The sequence below is a fragment of the Procambarus clarkii genome, chromosome 88 (genome assembly GCF_040958095.1).
Source record: "Procambarus clarkii isolate CNS0578487 chromosome 88, FALCON_Pclarkii_2.0, whole genome shotgun sequence".
Classification (NCBI taxonomy): domain Eukaryota; kingdom Metazoa; phylum Arthropoda; class Malacostraca; order Decapoda; family Cambaridae; genus Procambarus; species Procambarus clarkii.
This window is the reverse complement of record NC_091237.1, coordinates 13,744,736-13,764,940: the sequence shown is the minus strand read 5'-3', so window position 1 is coordinate 13,764,940 and position 20,205 is coordinate 13,744,736. Positions and strand designations below refer to the sequence as shown.

Sequence of the window (20,205 nt, the reverse complement as noted above, 5' to 3'; positions counted from 1 at the left end):
GTGGACACACCGCCATAGTGACAGTATTGGGCAGCGCCACTCATCCTGTGAGTGGACACGCCGCCATAGTGACAGTATTGGGCAGCGCCACTCATCCTGTGAGTGGACACACCGCCATAGTGACAGTATTGGACAGCGCCACTCATCCTGTGAGTGGACACCCCGCCTTAGCAGCATGTCTAACACTCCCGAATAGGAAGAAAACCCGCTGGGTTGTTCATCCCGTCACTTGTACCCAGACATAGCTGGGACTTGCTTAACTGTCTCAAGTGAATAGCTTATTAAGCTAAAGGCCAACAGGATACAGGATGGGCTACAAGTCAGCAGGTTAAAGGTCAACAGGCTGTAGGTCAACCGGCTACAGGTCAACGGGCCTGCCAACTTGTCTTTATCTACATATCTGCCTGTTCCACTCTATCTACTTTTCTACCTGTTCTACTCTTGTCTTCCTGTCAAGTATCAGCCTATAAGCTTATGGCTGCTTGCTCGAGGTGGGCCTCTACTGAAAGGGCAATTCCTAATACGTCTGGTCTATTATGAAGGGGCAACTCGTAACGAAATCTGTTCTCCAGATTTAGAATGAAACTGGCTGTATTGGCTCGTTTCAAGGTTGTTTTGTCCCTCTGTCTTGCTCTAAAGTTAATTTAAGTGTGAGGGGAGGGGAGACTGGTACACTCAACAGTTGTCAGATATGTGTGTGGGAGTGACATGCCTGACAGAGTCGCCAGCTGTGAGAGTGACACACACCTTGACACAGTCGTCAGCTCTGTGGAGAGAGTGACACACACCTTAACACAGTCGTCAGATGTGTGGAGAGCGTGACACACACCTTGACACAGTCGTCAGATGTGTGGAGGGCGTGACACACACCTTGACAGTCGTCAGATGTGTAGGAGTGACACCCCTGACACAGTCGTCAAATGCGTTGGGAGTGACATATCTGCCAGTTTTAATAATTGACTCCCATTAATTTTAACATGCAGTTCATTCAAAATAAGAATTTTCTAAAATATAATTTAATACTATTATATATTAGTATATTGGACATTTTTAGGCGTTGGTTAGGTTAGGTGTTTTAAGTTCTGCTGGGGATTATTAGTATTTATAGTACGTGGGTGAAGCATTTTAACCCGTCCTCGACTCAAGTCCATTACATCCAGCGGTCGACCCCACAGACGCATTCATAAATTTGTACATGCTGTTCATTCAAAACAGGAATTTTCTCAAATATATACTAATATTATAATATATTAGCATATTGTGCATATATAGGCGTAGGTTAGGTTAGGTGTTTAGATTCATTTGGTGATTATTTGTATTTGTAGTACGTGGGTGAAGCATTTACAGCGTTGTGATTCGAACAAAAATCGTCAGTGAAGCACTTGTTCCGGATATGTTCGAACGTCAGCAGTTGTGAGTCGTGTGTAAACCGCTTTTCATTCATAAACAGGGGGTTTGGCGGGTGCATGGAATCACTTTTGGATCTTTGTTTGGAGGACGGGCTGTTTACAGCGTTGTGGTTCGAACAAAGGCTGTCAGTGAAGCACTTGTTCTTTAAGTGTTCGAACGAAATCAGTTGTGAGTCGTGTGTTACAAAGCGCCTATTCATTCACAATCTAACCCAATATTACCACAACAACAAATATGGCCTTGTCATTTTGCACTTTCCAAGAAACTGGGGTAAAGGAATGCTTTTCCTCGACTGTACGAGTGGGTGAATACACACGCATACATACAGTGAAAAGCTGGGGAGAATTTCACTTTACCCTACTGAAGAAAAAAACAGAATCTGGAGGGATATGATAACGACTTACCAAATCCTACGAAAAATCAGCAAAGTTAAAAAAATATATTTAAACATATCAAACGGGCAAGGATATAATCTTGTTATTGTCTAAATTTGTGATCGTTTTATTAGAATATTATCCCGTGTTTTGTTTCACAAATCTTAATAATTTATTTTTTGTTACTGTAATTGTGGCCGTTTCCAGGATCTAATATCTGAAAGAAGCGAATTGAATGTTTGTCAACAATCACGTAAATGATTATATATGGTGTTCAATTTCCTGTGATCAGACGTCTGTCTTTGTCTAGTTGATTGCTTATATAACGAAAATAAATCGGTAAATATTGACTTCTTAGTCATGGTCTTCCGTGAGGAATTAGTTAACAACGCGTCCCAGGTATCCATGTTAGCTCACAGTTTACTCGTCCAAAGATACAAAAAAATTATTCCATTTAATTAAGGCATGAGTGAGAGGAGCGAGTGAATATCTTCGTGAGCAGTGACGCGGTACATGGCGAATATTCTTGCCAGTTTTTTGGTGTATTTTGAGCGGGTCTTCACCTGCAGGTGGTTAATATTAACACCCGTAACTTGTTAATTGAGCTCCTGTAACTGCTTCAGTCAGCACCCAGAATAAAATATTATGGTTTTTATAGCAAGACTTTAACGGCATTATTTCAGCTTTTGATCCGTGAACTGTGATCAATGTGTCTCGGGCTGTGGCCTGATCACTTCACTCCGGAGATTTTATAACCACTGGAATTTACACGTTTTTGAATTGCTAATAAATCCTCTACGTTCGGATTTTTTGTCGTTCTTGGAGATTGGTTCTCGGCGCCTTGCGTGCATGCTTTCCTGTTTTTTTCTTCGTCGTTCGTGGCCTGCTGTGTTCGTGTCGTGCATATATATATATATATATATATATATATATATATATATATATACTGACTTAAAGAGTGAGAACGTGCGCTTGCTCAGCACACACGCTGCTGGGGAGTCTGCATGTTCTGCTGTCTCAGTTAAACACGCGCAGACTATTAGTGTGTGTTTAGGGGTTATTGTGCGTTTATACTGCTGCTCTGCCCGCTTCTTCACTAAGACCAGAATCACACAACATACAGGAGTCGGTGCTACCTGCTCCTGCCGCTGAAAGGAAGGGAGGAAGGGTGGCAGGCGGGGTTGTACCACGGTGGAGGAAGGGTGGCAGGCGGGGTTGTACCAGGGTGGAGGAAGGGTGGCAGGCGGGGTTGTACCAGGGTGGAGGAAGGGTGGCAGGCGGGGTTGTACCAGGGTGGAGGAAGGGTGGCAGGCGGGGTTGTACCAGGGTGGAGGAAGGGTGGCAGGCTGGGTTGTACCAGGGTGGAGGAAGGGTGGCAGGCGGGGTTGTACCAGGGTGGAGGAAGGGTGGCAGGCGGGGTTGTACCAGGGTGGAGGAAGGGTGGCAGGCTGGGTTGTACCAGGGTGGAGGAAGGGTGGCAGGCGGGGTTGTACCAGGGTGGAGGAAGGGTGGCAGGCGGGGTTGTACCAGGGTGGAGGAAGGGTGGCAGGCGGGGTTGTACCAGGGTGGAGGAAGGGTGGCAGGCTGGGTTGTACCAGGGTGGAGGAAGGGTGGCAGGCGGGGTTGTACCAGGGTGGAGGAAGGGTGGCAGGCTGGGTTGTACCAGGGTGGAGGAAGGGTGGCAGGCGGGGTTGTACCAGGGTGGAGGAAGGGTGGCAGGCTGACCTGTACCCTGCTACGCATGACTACCGGCCTGAGATCCGCATCTAGTAAACTACAAAACAAATATATAACACATTCAGTAACGATGAGACACTGTACCAGTAACGATGAGACACTGTACCAGTAACGATGAGAGGCTGTACCAGTAACGATGAGACACTGCACCAGTAACGATGAGAGGCTGTACCGAGGATGTAGCGTCACGGTACACGGTGTACTGTAACCTTCTGGTAAGTTGGTGTATTATGATGCTGTAACAATATGCCGTTACAGCACTACTGCTGCAGAACTTCCGCCTGTTTACATGCTAATTATAGTAACGATGTGAACCATCGTAAATATATACAATATATTCATGTAATGGACAATTAGAAAACAGAATTTGGTACTATTACACTCGGACAAACCGGAAAAGGTTTTGTATATATGTTGCTAATAAAACCTAACCCTAACCTAACCTAACCTAACCTAACCTAACCTAACCTAACCTAACCTAACCTAACCTAACCTAACTTAACCCTAAGCTAACCTAACCATTTTAGGCCCAATACACTCTTTCTGAGGCCTAATATAGTACATATATGTGCTATACTACACAAAGCCGTATTTAAGTTTCTTTTCAGCTTAATTTTTTTCTGGATTCTATAAATCGAATAGTAGCAAATTCTACTATCTAATTGTCCATACGTCAATATATGTACGATAGTCCACATAGCCTGACAGCTGGGTGGACAGCGTTTCGGATTCGTTGCTCTAAGGTTCCGGGTTCGATCCCCAGTGGAGGCGGAAACAAATGGGCAAAATGTTTCTTTCACCCTGATGCCCCTGTTGCCTAGAAGTAAATAGGTACCTGGGAGTTAGACAGCTGTTACGGGCTGCTTCCTGAGAGGTGTGTAACAAAAAGGAGGCCTGGTCGAGGACCGGGCCGTGGGGACGCTAAGCCCCCGAAATCATCTCAAGATAACCTCAAGATAGTTAGGAAAAATACTCTCTAGACTAGAGTATGAGTTGACGAGCATCTCTCATTCCCCTCTCTCTCCCCTCACTCGCTCCCTCCTCTCCCCTCACTCGCTCCCTCCTTCCTTCCCATCACCGCTATTGTTTCAGGAAATGAGAATTGGACAATTATGTTATTGTGTGTCGAGGCCGGGTCCCCAGCCTCGCATGACGGGGTCATCACAGTCCCCGGGTACCTGGGTCAGTCTGTCAAGGTCATCCCCAGTCAACCAGTTACCTACCGAGCCTGCCTGCCAGTCAGCCCACCTAGGTAGAAAGTCAAGTCAACAAGCCAATCAACCAGTGAAACAGTCAGCAAGTTAGCCATCCAGCCAACTAACAAATCAGATAGCACTAACCCTACCGGTTTGCCCAGCTACCTAGCTATCCAGCTGCCTAGATATCCAGCCAGAAAACCAGCATGGAACCATCATCGACCGGTCGCTAAGCTTAGGCAAACACACACACACACACACACACATGTGGGGGGGCCTCGTAGCCTGGTGGATAGCGCGCGGGATTCGTAATTCTGTGGCGCGGGTTCGATTCCCGCACGAGGCAGAAACAAATGGGCAAAGTTTCTTTCACCCGGAATGCCCCTGTTACCTAGCAGTAAATAGGTACCTGGGAGTTAGTCAGCTGTCACGGGCTGCTTCCTGGGGTGTGGAAAAAAAAGAAAAAAAAAAGTAGTTAGTAAACAGTTGATTGACAGTTGAGAGGCGGGCCGAAAGAGCAAAGCTCAACCCCCGTAAAAACACAACTAGTAAACACTAGTAAACACACACACACACACACACACCTGGGAGTTAGTCAGCTGTCACGGGCTGCTTCCTGGGGTGTGTGTGTGTGGTGTGGAAAAAAAAAGTAGTTAGTAAACAGTTGATTGACAGTTGAGAGGCGGGCCGAAAGAGCAAAGCTCAACCCCCGCAAAACACAACTAGGTGAACACACACACACACACACACCGGCCGGCCGAGCGGACAGCACGCTGAGCATATGATCCTGTGGTCCCGGATTCGATCCCGGGCGCCGGCGAGAAGCATTGGGCAAAGTTTCTTTCACCCTATGCCCCTGTTACCTAGCAGTAAATAGGTACCTGGGAGTTAATCAGCTGTCACGGTCTGCTTCCTGGGGTGTGTGTGTGTGTGTGTGGGGGGGGGGGAAGTAGTAGTGGATACAGTTGATTGACAGTTGAGAGGCGGGCCGAAAGAGCAGAGCTCAACCCCCGCAAGCACAACTAGGTGAATACACATTGCGTGTTGGTCTGGTAGCTGAGCGGACAGCGCGCAGGACTCGTAATTCTGTAGCCCTGGTTCGATTCCCGGACCAGGCAGAAAAGAAATGGTCAAAGTTTCTTTCACCCTGATGTTCCTGTTGCCTAGCAGTAAATAGGTACCTGAGAGTTAGACAGCTGTTACGGAGCTGCTTCCTGGCTATGTGTGTGTATGAAAACATTAGCTAGTAGTTAGTTACAGTTGATTGATTGAGAGGAGGACCGAAAGAGCAGAGCTCAACCCCCGCAAGAACAAATAGGTGAATACACACACGCGCGCGCGGGCGCGGAAGCCTTCAGAAATCAGTGACATGTCAAAGTCACATGTCATTGGTGAAAGATGAGTAATGTGGCAACACCCCCCCCCCCCCATCATCTCTCTCTCTCTCTCTCTCTCTCTCTCTCTCTCTCTCTCTCTCTCTCTCTCTCTCTTCCTCTCTCTCTCTCTCTCTTCCTCTCTCTCTCTCTCTCTCTCTCTCTCTCTCTCTCTCTCTCTCTCTCTCTCTCTCTCTCTCTCTCTCTCTCTCTCTCTCTCTCTCTCTCTCCCCCCCCTCCCACTTGTTCGTTTCGTTTCTTACTCTAGTTTGCTTCACCTTATCTTCGTTAGTTTAATCTTGTTACCTCTAACCATGTTCAGATTTTGTCCAGTCTATTTTTTTCCTACACTAACTATTTACATCCTGCTCCCCCCCCACCCCATACCCCCCGCATGTTAACCTGAGCATGCGTCATGTTAGTGTCATCCTTGGGCTTTATCCTGAGTAAATTCTTCCCTATTGGATATTGCTATCCTAGTTTGACACCTCACACATTAACCCACCCTATGTTTATGTCTCAGCTGCGCCTTAACCCACCCTATGTTTATGTCTCAGCTGCGCCTTAAGCCACCCTATGTTTATGTCTCAGCTGCGCCTTAACCCACCCTATGTTTATGTCTCAACTGCGCCTTAACCCACCCTATGTTTATGTCTCAGCTGCGCCTTAACCCACCCTATGTTTATGTCTCAGCTGCGCCTTAACCCACCCTATGTTTATGTCTCAGCTGCGCCTTAACCCACCCTATGTTTATGTCTCAACTGCGCCTTAACCCACCCTATGTTTATGTCTCAGCTGCGCCTTAACCCACCCTATGTTTATGTCTCAGCTGCGCCTTAACCCACCCTATGTTTATGTCTCAGCTGCGCCTTAACCCACCCTATGTTTATGTCTCAGCTGCGCCTTAACCCACCCTATGTTTATGTCTCAACTGCGCCTTAACCCACCCTATGTTTATGTCTCAGCTGCGCCTTAACCCACCCTATGTTTATGTCTCAGCTGCGCCTTAACCCACCCTATGTTTATGTCTCAGCTGCGCCTTAACCCACCCTATGTTTATGTCTCAACTGCGCCTTAACCCACCCTATGTTTATGTCTCAGCTGCGCCTTAACCCACCCTATGTTTATGTCTCAGCTGCGCCTTAACCCACCCTATGTTTATGTCTCAACTGCGCCTTAACCCACCCTATGTTTATGTCTCAACTGCGCCTTAACCCACCCTATGTTTATGTCTCAACTGCGCCTTAACCCACCCTATGTTTATGTCTCAACTGCGCCTTAACCCACCCTATGTTTATGTCTCAGCTGCGCCTTAACCCACCCTATGTTTATGTCTCAGCTGCGCCTTAACCCACCCTATGTTTATGTCTCAACTGCGCCTTAACCCACCCTATGTTTATGTCTCAACTGCGCCTTAACCCACCCTATGTTTATGTCTCAGCTGCGCCTTAACCCACCCTATGTTTATGTCTCAGCTGCGCCTTAAGTCACCCTATGTTTATGTCTCAGCTGCGCCTTAAGCCACCCTATGTTTATGTCTCAGCTGCGCCTTAGCCCACCCTAGCCCCCTCATCCTCTACCCTTGCCCGGATTTACCCTATAATATCATGGCCTTATATTACTTTACCTGGCCTTATATCACCTTATCCTGCCCTCAACGTTTTCCAGCTTAGTTATCCTATCCTTATTCTGGCCATCCTCGCAGCCATCGCATGTTGATACCCATTGCATAACGTAACTAATGAGTTAGTCAAGGAATCTACGCCCAAGGAAGATGTTTTGGATAGCCTGACGGCTGAGTGGACAGCGCTCGGGATTCGTAGTCTTAAGGTTCCAATAAAATCAGCAAACACCAAGATGTTATGACTGAAATCTTATAGGTCTTATTACATCCTAAAGCATCCTGTCATATCCTACCACAGCCTACCACACGTTACCCGTGCCGGGCGGGACTTATCGTTGTAAGGACCTGCCTACCACAGTGTGGTAGTGTAGGGTTGCCTTATAAGGTCTCCACCACAACTTGCTGCCTCTCTCTCTTTATCTGTCTTTAAAATTAGACTCGGAGTTTACTTTACCTACATGTCCAGAGGTGGGCTGGCTCGCTTTTAATGTCCAAATGTTTATTTTTTGCTCCCTCTCTTACTCCCCTTCTGTCTGTCTGTCTGTCTGTCTGTCTGTCTGTCTGTCTGTCTGTCTGTCTGTCTGTCTGTCTGTCTGTCTGTCTGTCTGTCTGTCTATCTGTCTGCCTGTCTGTCTGTCTGTCTGTCTGTCTGTCTGTCTGTCTGTCTGTCTGTCTGTCTGTCTGTCTGTCTGTCTATCTGTCTGTCTGTCTGTCTGTCTGTCTGTCTGTCTGTCTGTCTGTCTGTCTGTCTGTCTGTCTGTCTGTATGTCTGCCTGTCTGTCTGTCTGTCTGTCTGTCTGTCTGTCTGTCTGTCTGTCTGTCTGTCTCTCTCTCTCTCTCTCTCTCTCTCTCTCTCTCTCTCTCTCTCTCTCTCTCTCTCTCTCTCTCTCTCTCTCTCTCTCTCTCTCTCTCTCTCTCTCTCTCTCTCTCTCTCTATTTTTAGCTCAGTGTTTTCTCGTGTTAATGTGTTTGTTTGTCTTGTATGTGGTCGTGTACAGGGATTTGGGAGTGATGACAGGTAACCCAAGATTACCTGTCATTAACATGCTGTAACTGATTTGTTATGACACTAATTACTCTTGGTGATGCTCTTGCCACGGCACCGAAGAACGATCAACTACCACAACTACTACTATTGCCTCTACTACTACTACTACTACTACTACTACTACTACTACTACTACTACTACTACTACTACTACTACTACTACTACTACTACTACTGTGTATTAGTACTTTTGTAAGTATAAGTGACAACTGTGACAACTTCTGTCACAGTTGCTACTGCTACGCCTGTGGTCTCTTTCATTAATGCAAGTCCTACAACTATTGCTACTACCATTCATTACTCCTACCACCCATCACTATCTCCATCCATCACTACCACCATCCATCATTACCATCACCCATCACTACCACCACCACTCTTCAATTCGTTAATCCAAACACCAACCAAATTCTTTGAAGAAAACGTTTTCTGAATACACTTTTTATATTTTAAACCAACAATTTATATTACAATAAAGTTATGACTTGAAAATAATCTCTGTTTACGACAAAGGCTCATTTGTCAATTTACATGTAGACGATTACAGTAACCATAACATGCTTTCAGGCCATCACAAATATCTAGATAACTATCCAAGTGGTTTGAGGGAGTGTGTGGTTTCTCTTGGCAATGGAGATGGTCTGAAAACAGGATTGACAAGTCATAGTCCATCTTTCCTAAATGTAAAGTCTACCTTTGACAGTGTTAACCGGTAAGTCATTTTGAGTGAACTCAGAATGGGTTAATGGTGGAAGTCGCGTGATGTATTCCAAGACCATGTGAGTATAAATAAAGACTTTGAGGTATGCAGCATAGAGAGACCAAGGTTGGCACGCCACCAGTATAGCTCCTGGACCCTGTTAAACTTTATACTCCACTATAGGTAAATAAATATTTAGTGCTGCCAAGTCCAGCTTAGCTAACGTGTAAACAACAATTTGGGCTTTGATAAACTATTTTCAAATAAAATAGTTGATATATATTTTTTGTATTTATATATACAAGAGTTCTTACATTCTTGTACAGCCACCAGCACGCATAGCGTTTCGGGCAAGTTATTAATCCTAAATTTTCCTGGAATATACAACCCGCCAAATAGTTTTAACAACCAGGTACCCCAATTCACTGCTGGGTGATCAGAGGATTGGCGCCCAGTCGATCCTCTCTGGCCTGCATACGAACCCAGGTCAAATCCCTCGCGAAGCGCGGGACGAGTGTCTTACCACTGCGCCACGGGGACTGCTTATCATCTTTAATTAATGATATGTAGAAATCAAAGTAATATTGTATGGAATAAGTAAATTACAATTACCTCTGCTCTCTGTTCCCTTTTCAGCTTTTCTCTCGACAGCCATTCTTTCCCCCCCTCCTCCCTCCCATGTCACCTTGCTTCCTGCCCCCCTCCCACCACCCCTCCTCTCACCTTCCCCCTCCCCACATCAACCCCTCCCCAGACCAACCCCTAACCCAACCTTCCCCCTCCCCACACCAACCCCTCACCCAACCTACCCCCTCCCCACACCAACCCCCCCTCATCACACTCCGTCACAAAAGCCGTGTAAAAATCTGGACGAGCCAAGACCACCTTGTTCGTCTCAAAGGTGGGTCTAAAACATTGACATATATATATAATTTGTAGAGCGGTGAGGCAGCCTTCTAATTCTATCTTCCTGTGGCCTGTTCTCTGCCAAGTTCATGGCTCTATATGAGGACATCCGAGGACATGAAGTGTCCTCTTAGGTGTGTGTGTGTGTGTGTGTGTGTGTGTGTGTGTGTGTGTGTGTGTGTGTGTGTGTGTGTGTGTGTGTGTGTGTGTGTGTGTGTGTGTGTGTGTGTACTCACCTAATTGTACTCACCTAATTGTGCTTGCGGGGGTTGAGCTTTGGCTCTTTGGTCCCGCCTCTCAACTGTCAATCAACTGGTGTACAGATTCCTGAGCCTACTGGGCTCTATCATACCTACATTTGTGTGTGTGTGTGTGTGTGTGTGTGTGTGTGTGTGTGTGTGTGTGTGTGCGTGTGCGTGTGTGTGCTCCTAGATGTGCGTTTAGGGTCCGTCCACGCCATTCCACGGTCAGTAGTTCAATGCCGTGTCTGTTTTCATTCGTTGTTATTTTAATTCTTACATTTAGAAGTGTATATTTAATTAGCATTCACAGTTTCCTCATTAATTCGTCTCGTTTATTAACGGAAGTTGCACTTAAGAAGTTCTTTCTGACAAGTCTATGGCTCATTTCTGTCTCCAGCTTCCACTGAAGTCCTGCTGCCTAACAATATAATACTAATGCGACAGTAATTAAAAAGTAAACACTGGCTATGTAACATTATATTGATACTTGCTATGTATAGCGTTGGTATATTCTATGTTTATGTCGCTAATCACGTTTCAAGCCGTTGTTTCTCTGTGTAATTGGGAGCCCGTCTTCAGATCAAATCCATTACCATGAGAAACGCAACCCGTTCTCGCAAATTTAATAAGTCAATATTGACTTATTAGTTGCGTGCATAGGTGACATACTAAACATAATAGTTTCCGTTGAAAAGCTTCATAGAAAACACCGACCTTACCTAACCTACTTAGTATGTTAAAATAAGCATCTTATAGCTTCGTAATTACAATTGTTACTTAACCTATTATAGGTATAGGTTAGGTAATAATTGTAATTACGAAGCAATAAGATGCTTATCTTAACATACTAAGTAGGTTAGGTAAGGTCGGTGTTTTCTATGAAGCTTTTCAAGGGAAACTATTATGTTAAGTATGTCACCTATGCACATATTTAATAAGTCAATATTGACTTATTAAATTTGCGAGAACGGGTTGGAGAAACCACACCCACCCTCAAACCACCTGGCTAGTTATCTAGGTATTTGTGATGGTCTGAAAGCATATTACAGTTCTAGTAACAGTCTACATGTAAACTGGCAAATGAACCTTTGTCGTAAACAGAGATTATTTGCAAAGTTATAATTTTAGTGTAAAATAAATTATTGGTTTAAAATATACAAAGTGTATGCTAAAGACGTTTTCTTTGTAGAATTTGATTTTCTGTAAACGGAATTTTCAGGCACACTGAAATAGTTTTCGAATTCCATATTTCACGTAATCATCAATAAATAATACATCGTATTAACGTGACCAAGCGTAATGAAACCTAACCTAACCCCTTACCTCACCAAACCTTAATCTAAAGTAACCTTAACCTAACCTAACCATGGATAGAGAATAGATGATATTACAAATTATGTAGTCGTTCCAAATCCATTCCCTTGTGGGTGATCTCCTCCCTTAGGACAGGGTCAGTTCCCCTTAAATTCTTAGAATCTTGTAGGCCTGTGTGATATAGAAGGTTGTGGTTGTGGTGTTATAGGATGGTGGTGATGATGGCCCCCCTTGTTGTCCTCTTGGCCCACCTCTTTGTCCTCTTGGTCCTCTTGGCCCACCTCTTTGTCCTCTTGGTCCTCTTGGCCCACCTCTTTGTCCTCATGGCCCACCTCTTTGTCCTCATGGCCCACCTCTTGGTCCTCTTGGTCCACCTCTTTGTCCTCTTGGCCCACCTCTTTGTCCTCTTGGCCCTTGCAAGTGCCAGTTTTATACTGCCTTAGCATTTTCTTCTTTTTATTGCCTATTTCCAAAGAGGAATTTGAAGTTGACATTTGTTATGTCCTATTCTAGAATGATGATTTCGTCAAGTTTAGCTGGCTCATCATTACTCATTTTTGTGAGTCCCTCAACATGTTGGCTTAGAACATATATATTAGTGCCTTCAATACTTTGGTCTTGGTGTAGTTATGGCCCAGTGAGTATGTAAGGTTTTCTAGCCCATCTTGCTATAGTTAGTAATAGTTCACCTATTATAAAGAGTCATGATTCATTTACACTTGCAATTAATTCATCATTGTCTATAATTTTTGTATCTGACTTGTTGTTTTAGTCATAATACTGTCTATGTCTTCTTTCATTTTGTGAAAGATTGCATATGGCTGACTTCTATATTTAGCTCTAGCATTGTTGTTGTTCCAGGTAAGTGTTCACTAAACCCTTTACAACTCGTGTTAACTTCCTCAGATATCCAGTTTCTTCGTCCATATAATGTTGCTGCCCTAAGGGGGTACCGCATGGCTTATGGATCCTGACAGTTTGGTTTCTGTGAGTGCATTTACATTCGGATACTCCTCACTTTTCCATCCTTTGAGTTAATTGTGTTATTTTGTTTGGTGTATTTCTGTCCAACTGATTCTCAAAAATCAATTAAAACTAAACTGGACCACTCGGATTAATCGGCAATTCGAATATATTAATAATTTACAGTCAGAGACTAGTACTAGTACATATATGGATTCAGGTGGGTTCGGTCTCGACTCACAATTACGAATTCTGGGTTCGAGTCCCAGCCGGGACAGAAATAGCTGGGCACAATTTTTTTCATCTAATGCGTCTGTTCACCCTAGCAGCAAATAGGTACCCGGGAGTTAGGCAACTACTATAGGGTTGCATCCTTAGGAGGGTCAATAATTTGACCCTCCTATGGGGGGAGGGGGAGAGCGTGACCCTGATACACGCCAAAATTATATATATGTACACACAGGCTTATGGCGAAGGCTTCCTGTCCCCGACAGAAACGAATTAAAAATGATTTGTGATGCAAGCAGTTTATAAAGACTATTAAGCCGCGGGTAATTAGGAATTATATAACACAAGCCAAAGGGTAATAAACTAGGCTTGTGTTTGAGGATACAAAGACGCAGAGTCTAATTCTCCAGTGACAATTCTGGCGCTGCCTTGAATATATGAATCAGAATATATATATATATGTGTGTGTGCCAGGGGGAAGCTCAGCCCTCACTGGTCTATGTTGGCAACAGTGCCACTCTCTCCTGCCTTACAAGGTCTCCACGCCCCATGTACCCGCTTCGCCTATGTACCCGCCTGGCCCATGTATCCGCCTGGCCCATGTACCCGCCTGGCCCATGTACCCGCTTCGCCTATGTACCCGCCTGGCCCATGTATCCGCCTGGCCCATGTACCCGCCTGGCCCATGTATCCGCCTGGCCCATGTACCCGCCTGGCCCATGTATCCGCCTGGCCCATGTACCCGTCTGGCCCATGTATCCGCCTGGCCCATGTACCCGCCTGGCCCATGTACCCGCCTGGCCCATGTACCCGCTTCGCCCATGTACCCGCCTGGCCCATGTATCCGCCTGGCCCATGTACCCGTCTGGCCCATGTATCCGCCTGGCCCATGTATCCGCCTGACCCATGTACCCGCTTCGCCTATGTACCCGCCTGGCCCATGTACCCGCCTGGCCCATGTACCCGCCTGGCCCATGTATCCGCCTGGCACATGTACCCGCCTGGCCCATGTACCCGCCTGGCCCATGTACCCGCCTGGCCCATGTATCCGCCTGGCACATGTACCCGCTTCGCCCATGTACCCGCCTGGCCCATGTACCCGCCTGGCCCATGTATCCGCCTGGCACATGTACCCGCCTGGCACATGTACCCGCCTGGCCCATGTACCCGCCTGGCCCATGTACCCGCTTCGCCCATGTACCCGCCTGGCCCATGTACCCGCCTGGCCCATGTACCCGCCTGGCCCATGTACCCGCCTGGCCCATGTACCCGCCTGGCCCATGTACCCGCCTGGCCCATGTACCCGCCTGGCCCATGTACCCGCCTGGCCCATGTACCCGCCTGGCCCATGTATCCGCCTGGCCCATGTACCCGCCTGGCCCATGTACCCGCCTGGCACATGTAACCCCCTGTAATTGCGCTCTCTCACTGTCTCTCTCTCTAATTGCGCTCTCTCACTCTCTCTCTCTCTCTAATTGCGCTCTCTCACTCTCACTGTGTTTCAATTGTCACTCAGGCAATGGTTTTTTCTTCTCAAAATTATTCACCTAGTTGTATTCGACTAGTTGTGCTTGCGGGGGTTGAGCTGTGGCTCTTTGGTCCCGCCTCTCAAATGTCAGTCAACCGGTGTACAGGTTCCTGAGTCTACTGGGCTCTATCATATCTACATTTGAAACTGGGTGTGTGTACTCACCTAGTGTACTCACCTTTCGTGCGTGTGTGTGTGTGTGTGTGTGTGTGTGTGTGTGTGTGTGTGTGTGTGTGTGTGTGTGTGTGTGTGTGTGTGTGTGTGTGTGTGTGTGTGTGTGTGTGTGGTGTGTGTTTGTGTCACGGGAATTGTTCTGTGATTGTAATCGTTCTGTGATTATAGGTTATGTAATTGAAGGTGATTGTTGAACATATTCGCGATTATTAATCTCAGACCAGATCAACTTAGGAAGAATCATGATTCTACCTAAGTTCTCAAACAAGTTCGACTCACTATGAATTCATTCCAGTCCTCAGGCCTGTGTTACGCTCATATAATCTCAGTCCAGCTCAATCTGTGAAATAATTTCAGAGTTGTCAAATCTCAAAGTTAGTGTTCTTAGACGTGATCAATCCGGAAACGGGTTAGCCTCTTAACTCCGACCCCCCCCCCCTCCCCCCTATGAGTCCACCAGTCTGGACCAATCACAGAGCAGACGAGCCGCGGACCATTAGCTCATAATAACGCGTCGTTACCTGCTAACAGGGTTAGCTATAAGGGAAGGGAACTATCAGAGGGGAAAGCGCCAAGCCATTACGACTATATAGCACTGGGGCGGCGTCAGAATAAGGATTTGGGATGGGACGGGGGGAAGGAATGGTGCCCAACCACTTGTGGACGGTCGGGGATTGAACGCCGACCTGCATGAAGCAAGGCCGTCGCTCTACCGTCCAGCACAAGGGGGGGGGGGGGGTTAAAGTTCGTATTTAGATCTTAAGATGGGCCAGTACCACCCTTATTACAAACAGTCATACCTCGGGTTCTGGGCTGGGTTCGAGCCCTAGGAGAAGAAAGATTGACTGGGCTCCGATCCTTAACTGTCTGTCCCTGTTCACCGGGCAGTAACTGGGGGACCTGGTTGTAAACCCATTGGCGGATCGTGCTTCAGGGAAGCTAATAAGACTTAAGTTGAGCCTAGAGAAGGGAAGGCTCTGTACCTGTGCTCTGTACCTGTATAGCATCGAGAGTCATCTGCTGTATGTGTAGATAAACTATTAAAAGCGTTGAGGTGAATTCCTGGATTTGTTTTTCAGTTGATATAATGAGAGTGTTTACATGTATGACACCTGGTGCTGGTATGACACCTGGTGAAGGTGTACCACCTGACGCTGGTATGACACCTGGTGAAGGTGTACCACCTGACGCTGGTATGACACCTGATGAAGGTGTACCACCTGACGCTGGTATGACACCTGATGAAGGTGTACCACCTGACGCTGGTATGACACCTGGTGAAGGTGTACCACCTGGTGCTGGTATGACACCTGGTGAAGGTGTACCACCTGACGCTGGTATGACACCTGGTGAAGGTGTACCACCTGGTGCTGGTATGACACCTGGTGAAGGTGTACCACCTGACGCTGGTATGACACCTGATGAAGGTGTACCACCTGACGCTGGTATGACACCTGATGAAGGTGTACCACCTGACGCTGGTATGACACCTGATGAAGGTGTACCACCTGACGCTGGTATGACACCTGATGAAGGTGTACCACCTGACGCTGGTATGACACCTGGTGAAGGTGTACCACCTGACGCTGGTATGACACCTGGTGAAGGTGTACCACCTGACGCTGGTATGACACCTGGTGAAGGTGTACCACCTGGTGCTGGTATGACACCTGATGAAGGTGTACCACCTGACGCTGGTATGACACCTGGTGAAGGTGTACCACCTGACGCTGGCATGACACCTGGTGAAGGTGTACCACCTGACGCTGGCATGACACCTGGTGAAGGTGTACCACCTGACGCTGGTATGACACCTGATGAAGGTGTACCACCTGACGCTGGTATGACACCTGATGAAGGTGTACCACCTGACGCTGGCATGACACCTGGTGAAGGTGTACCACCTGACGCTGGCATGACACCTGGTGAAGGTGTACCATCTGACGCTGATATGACACCACCTGTTGGAAAGGGTTCACATCCCTGGCATTGTTCTAGAGATTTGCTAATGTCTAATGTTGTCATGGTAGTGTTTATATGTTTGACACCTTTATAGCTGTGTGTGTGCTTGGATGTGGGCAGGTGTGTGAAGCTGGCACAGTGGTGCTGTTCCCGGCACACACTCAGTCAGGTTAAGTCTAGTTGCTGGTGTCCAGTAGCTGGATGGCTGACTGCACCACCGTCACGCCCTTGGCTACCCTGATAAGCCTACCTACCGGCTTCCTGTCCCCAACATGGACACACCTGTATGACAGGTGTGAGGTGTTCATTGTATTTAAGAAAGTGCTCACTTACATATGTGTTGTGGTCACCTAGTTGTCCTTGCGAGGTTTGAACTTCAGCTCTTGGGTCCCTTCTCTCAATTTTCACTCGACCGGTGTACATATAAGAGGACCCTAGTAGCTCTGTCATGTGTCATAGATGCGTCTAGGCTCTTCCTCCAAGACTTTAGCTCCACGTGTAGTTATGACAGACCAAAAGGCTTAACACCAGTTGATTGAGAGGGAACCCTAGAGCTGAAGTTCAACTCTCAAACACAATTTGGCGAATGCAGACGAAAATTTAGATGTGCTGGCCAGCTTTGTAACTTAATTAGCACGTCTCTGGTAGAAAATAATCCATCAATCATTCTGCGCCGCGCAGAAAACGGAGGTGGAGATAATTAAAGAAAACGTGATTATCTAGTCCCACGCAGTCCCCGTGGCGAAGTGGTAAGACACTCGCCTGGCGTTTCGCAAGCGCTTTGGTCTGGGTTCGTATCCTGGCCGGGGAGCATTTACTTCAAGCCTTATTTATTATTTGTTATTTTTTTTCAATCCTTATTTATTATTAATGATTTAAGCGCTAATCCTTAACTGTAGCCTCTGTTCACCCAGCAGTGAATGGGTACCTGGTTGTTAAACGATTTGGCGGGTCATATTTCCGGGGAAAATTAGGCTTAAGGGGGAGGGTGGGGGGGGGGAGTGGTGGAGTATGGGGGAGAATGGGGGAGAGTGGGGGAGTATGGGGAAGTGGTGGAGTATGGGGGAGAGTGGGGGAGTATGGGAAAGAGTGGGGGAGTATGGGGGAGAGTGGGGAAGTATGGGGGAGAGTGGGGGAGTATGGGGGAGAGTGGGGGAGTATGGGGGAGAGTGGGGAAGTATGGGGGAGAGTGGGGGAGTATGGGGGAGAGTGGGGGAGAGTGGTTAAGGACCTGTCCGAAACGCTACGCGTGCTGGTGGCTGTACAAGAATGTAAGAACTCTTGTATATATATAAGAAAACAAACGCCATTGTAACCCAGCCCGTCCTTGCGAGCGTTCACAACGTCACTTAACTGATTTGCTACATTGTCCCAACCTAACCTGTAGCACTTACGGGCTATTCATGCCCGTGCCACCTCTTGGGTGGCTTAATCTTTATCAGTCACCAATCCTGTAGCACAGACAGCACCGCTCCTGTGCCAGGTAAGTCCACTACGGGCTCACCATAGCCCGTGCTACTTGCCCCGCTCCTGTGCCAGGTAAGTCCACTACGGGCTCACCATAGCCCGTGCTACTTGCCCCGCTCCTGTGCCAGGTAAGTCCACTACGGGCTCACCATAGCCCGTGCTACTTGCCCCGCTCCTGTGCCAGGTAAGTCCACTACGGGCTCACCATAGCCCGTGCTACTTGCCCCGCTCCTGTGCCAGGTAAGTCCACTACGGGCTCACCATAGCCCGTGCTACTTGCCCCGCTCCTGTGCCAGGTAAGTCCACTACGGGCTCACCATAGCCCGTGCTACTTGCCCCGCTCCTGTGCCAGGTAAGTCCACTACGGGCTCACCATAGCCCGTGCTACTTGCCCCGCTCCTGTGCCAGGTAAGTCCACTACGGGCTCACCATAGCCCGTGCTACTTGCACCGCTCCTGTGCCAGGTAAGTCCACTACGGGCTCACCATAGCCCGTGCTACTTGCCCCGCTCCTGTGCCAGGTAAGTCCACTACGGGCTCACCATAGCCCGTGCTACTTGCCCCGCTCCTGTGCCAGGTAAGTCCACTACGGGCTCACCATAGCCCGTGCTACTTGCCCCGCTCCTGTGCCAGGTAAGTCCACTACGGGCTCACCATAGCCCGTGCTACTTGGAACTTGTTCCGAGTAGCTGGATCTATAACAACAACAACAACCTTTAGCACACCACTTCAGTCAAGACATATGGCTCGGGCATACTAGAACACCGTTATCGAGAACAGCCACGGTCACCCATCCTACTACTGGTTCAACAGGATGGCTGCAACTTCTGAAATAACCATTAGGATCTTTAAGAATATCGGAACACAAAGATTTATCTTTCAGAACGGTTTTGTCTTTGATCAAGCAATCGTTTTCCGAAATTAGAAACCACTCAAGCAAGCGATTTCCGATATTAGACACCACTCAAATAGTTGTTTTCTGAAATTAGAAACCACTTATCAATGTAGATCATTTATTTCAGGAGTCTGACTTTGAAATTTCAAATAATTGCAGGAACTCACTTGATCTTCGATTATTGGAGTCATTGTACATTATAGGTCTTCGTACATTGCTCTAAAAGATCTTTGTACATTGTACATTAAAGAGCTTTGTACATTTACATTAAAGAGTTTTGTACATTGTATGTTAAAGAGTTTCGTGCATTGTTCTAAAAGATCTTCGAACATTGTCTTACAGTTTGAAAAAAGGCAGTGTTCGACACCAAGCGAAATTTCTTGAAAGGAACGAATGTCGTTCACACTGTACAGTACACCTTGGTGTGTCCGCTTGCGGTCTGTCAGCTGCTGTTGTTGTTTCAGATTTAGCTACTCAGAACGAAGTGTCCATGTAGCACGGGCTATGGTGAACCCGTAAAACTGTCCGATTGATGATGACTGAGTGGTGGTGGTAGACGGGACACCACGAGCGTAGCTCTCATCCTGTAACTACACTTAGGTAATTACACACACACATGTAAGGGTATACCACATATGTAAGACCAATCCTGGAGTATGCGGCCCCAGCATGGAGCCCGTACCTTGTCAAGTACAAGGCGAAGCTTGAAAAAGTTCAGAGGTATGCCACTAGGCTAGCCCCAGAACTAAGAGCCATGAGTTACGAAGAAAGGCTGAGTGAAATGCACCTCACGGCACTGGAAGACAGAAGAGTAAAGGGAGACATGATCACTACCTACAAAATTCTCAAAGGAATTGACAGAGTAGATACAGATAAACTGTTTAACACGGGTGGTACGCGAACAAAGGGACACAGGTGGAGACTGAGTACCCAAATGAGCCACAGAGACGTCAGAAAGAACTTTTTCAGTGTCAGAGTAGTTAACAGGTGGAATGCATTAGATAGCGATGTGGTGGAGGTTGACTCCATACACAGTTTCAAATGTTGATATGGTAGAGCCCAGTA

At 47.1% G+C, this 20,205-nt stretch overlaps 3 protein-coding genes across 5 annotated transcripts in view; 2 read left to right on the top strand and 1 right to left on the bottom strand.

Annotated features, from left to right (window-relative positions):
• Positions 1-20,205, top strand: part of LOC123745879 (zinc finger and BTB domain-containing protein 17) — a 583,396-nt gene that overhangs the window by 118,143 nt on the left and 445,048 nt on the right. The window lies entirely within an intron of this gene.
• Positions 1-20,205, bottom strand: part of LOC123745873 (uncharacterized) — a 43,515-nt gene that overhangs the window by 20,111 nt on the left and 3,199 nt on the right. Inside the window, exon 1 of one of the 3 annotated variants that reach the window (XM_069317521.1) lies at positions 789-912. The exons of 1 other annotated variant lie outside the window; for it this stretch is intronic. The gene's annotated coding sequence lies outside the window, so the exon portion shown is untranslated. Of the gene's footprint in view, positions 1-747; positions 913-20,205 lie in introns of those variants that run through there. One more of the 3 variants, XM_069317520.1, reaches the window with a different exon arrangement.
• Positions 15,905-16,873, top strand: LOC138359055 (mRNA decay activator protein ZFP36L3-like). Its single transcript, XM_069317749.1, has one exon. It carries the CDS (start codon positions 15,905-15,907, stop codon positions 16,871-16,873), a length of 969 nt encoding a protein of 322 aa, XP_069173850.1.

Coding starts and splice junctions, on each gene's coding strand:
- LOC138359055 (XM_069317749.1), top strand. CDS start 15,905: ATGAGAGTGTTTACATGTATGACACCTGGTGCTGGTATGACACCTGGT.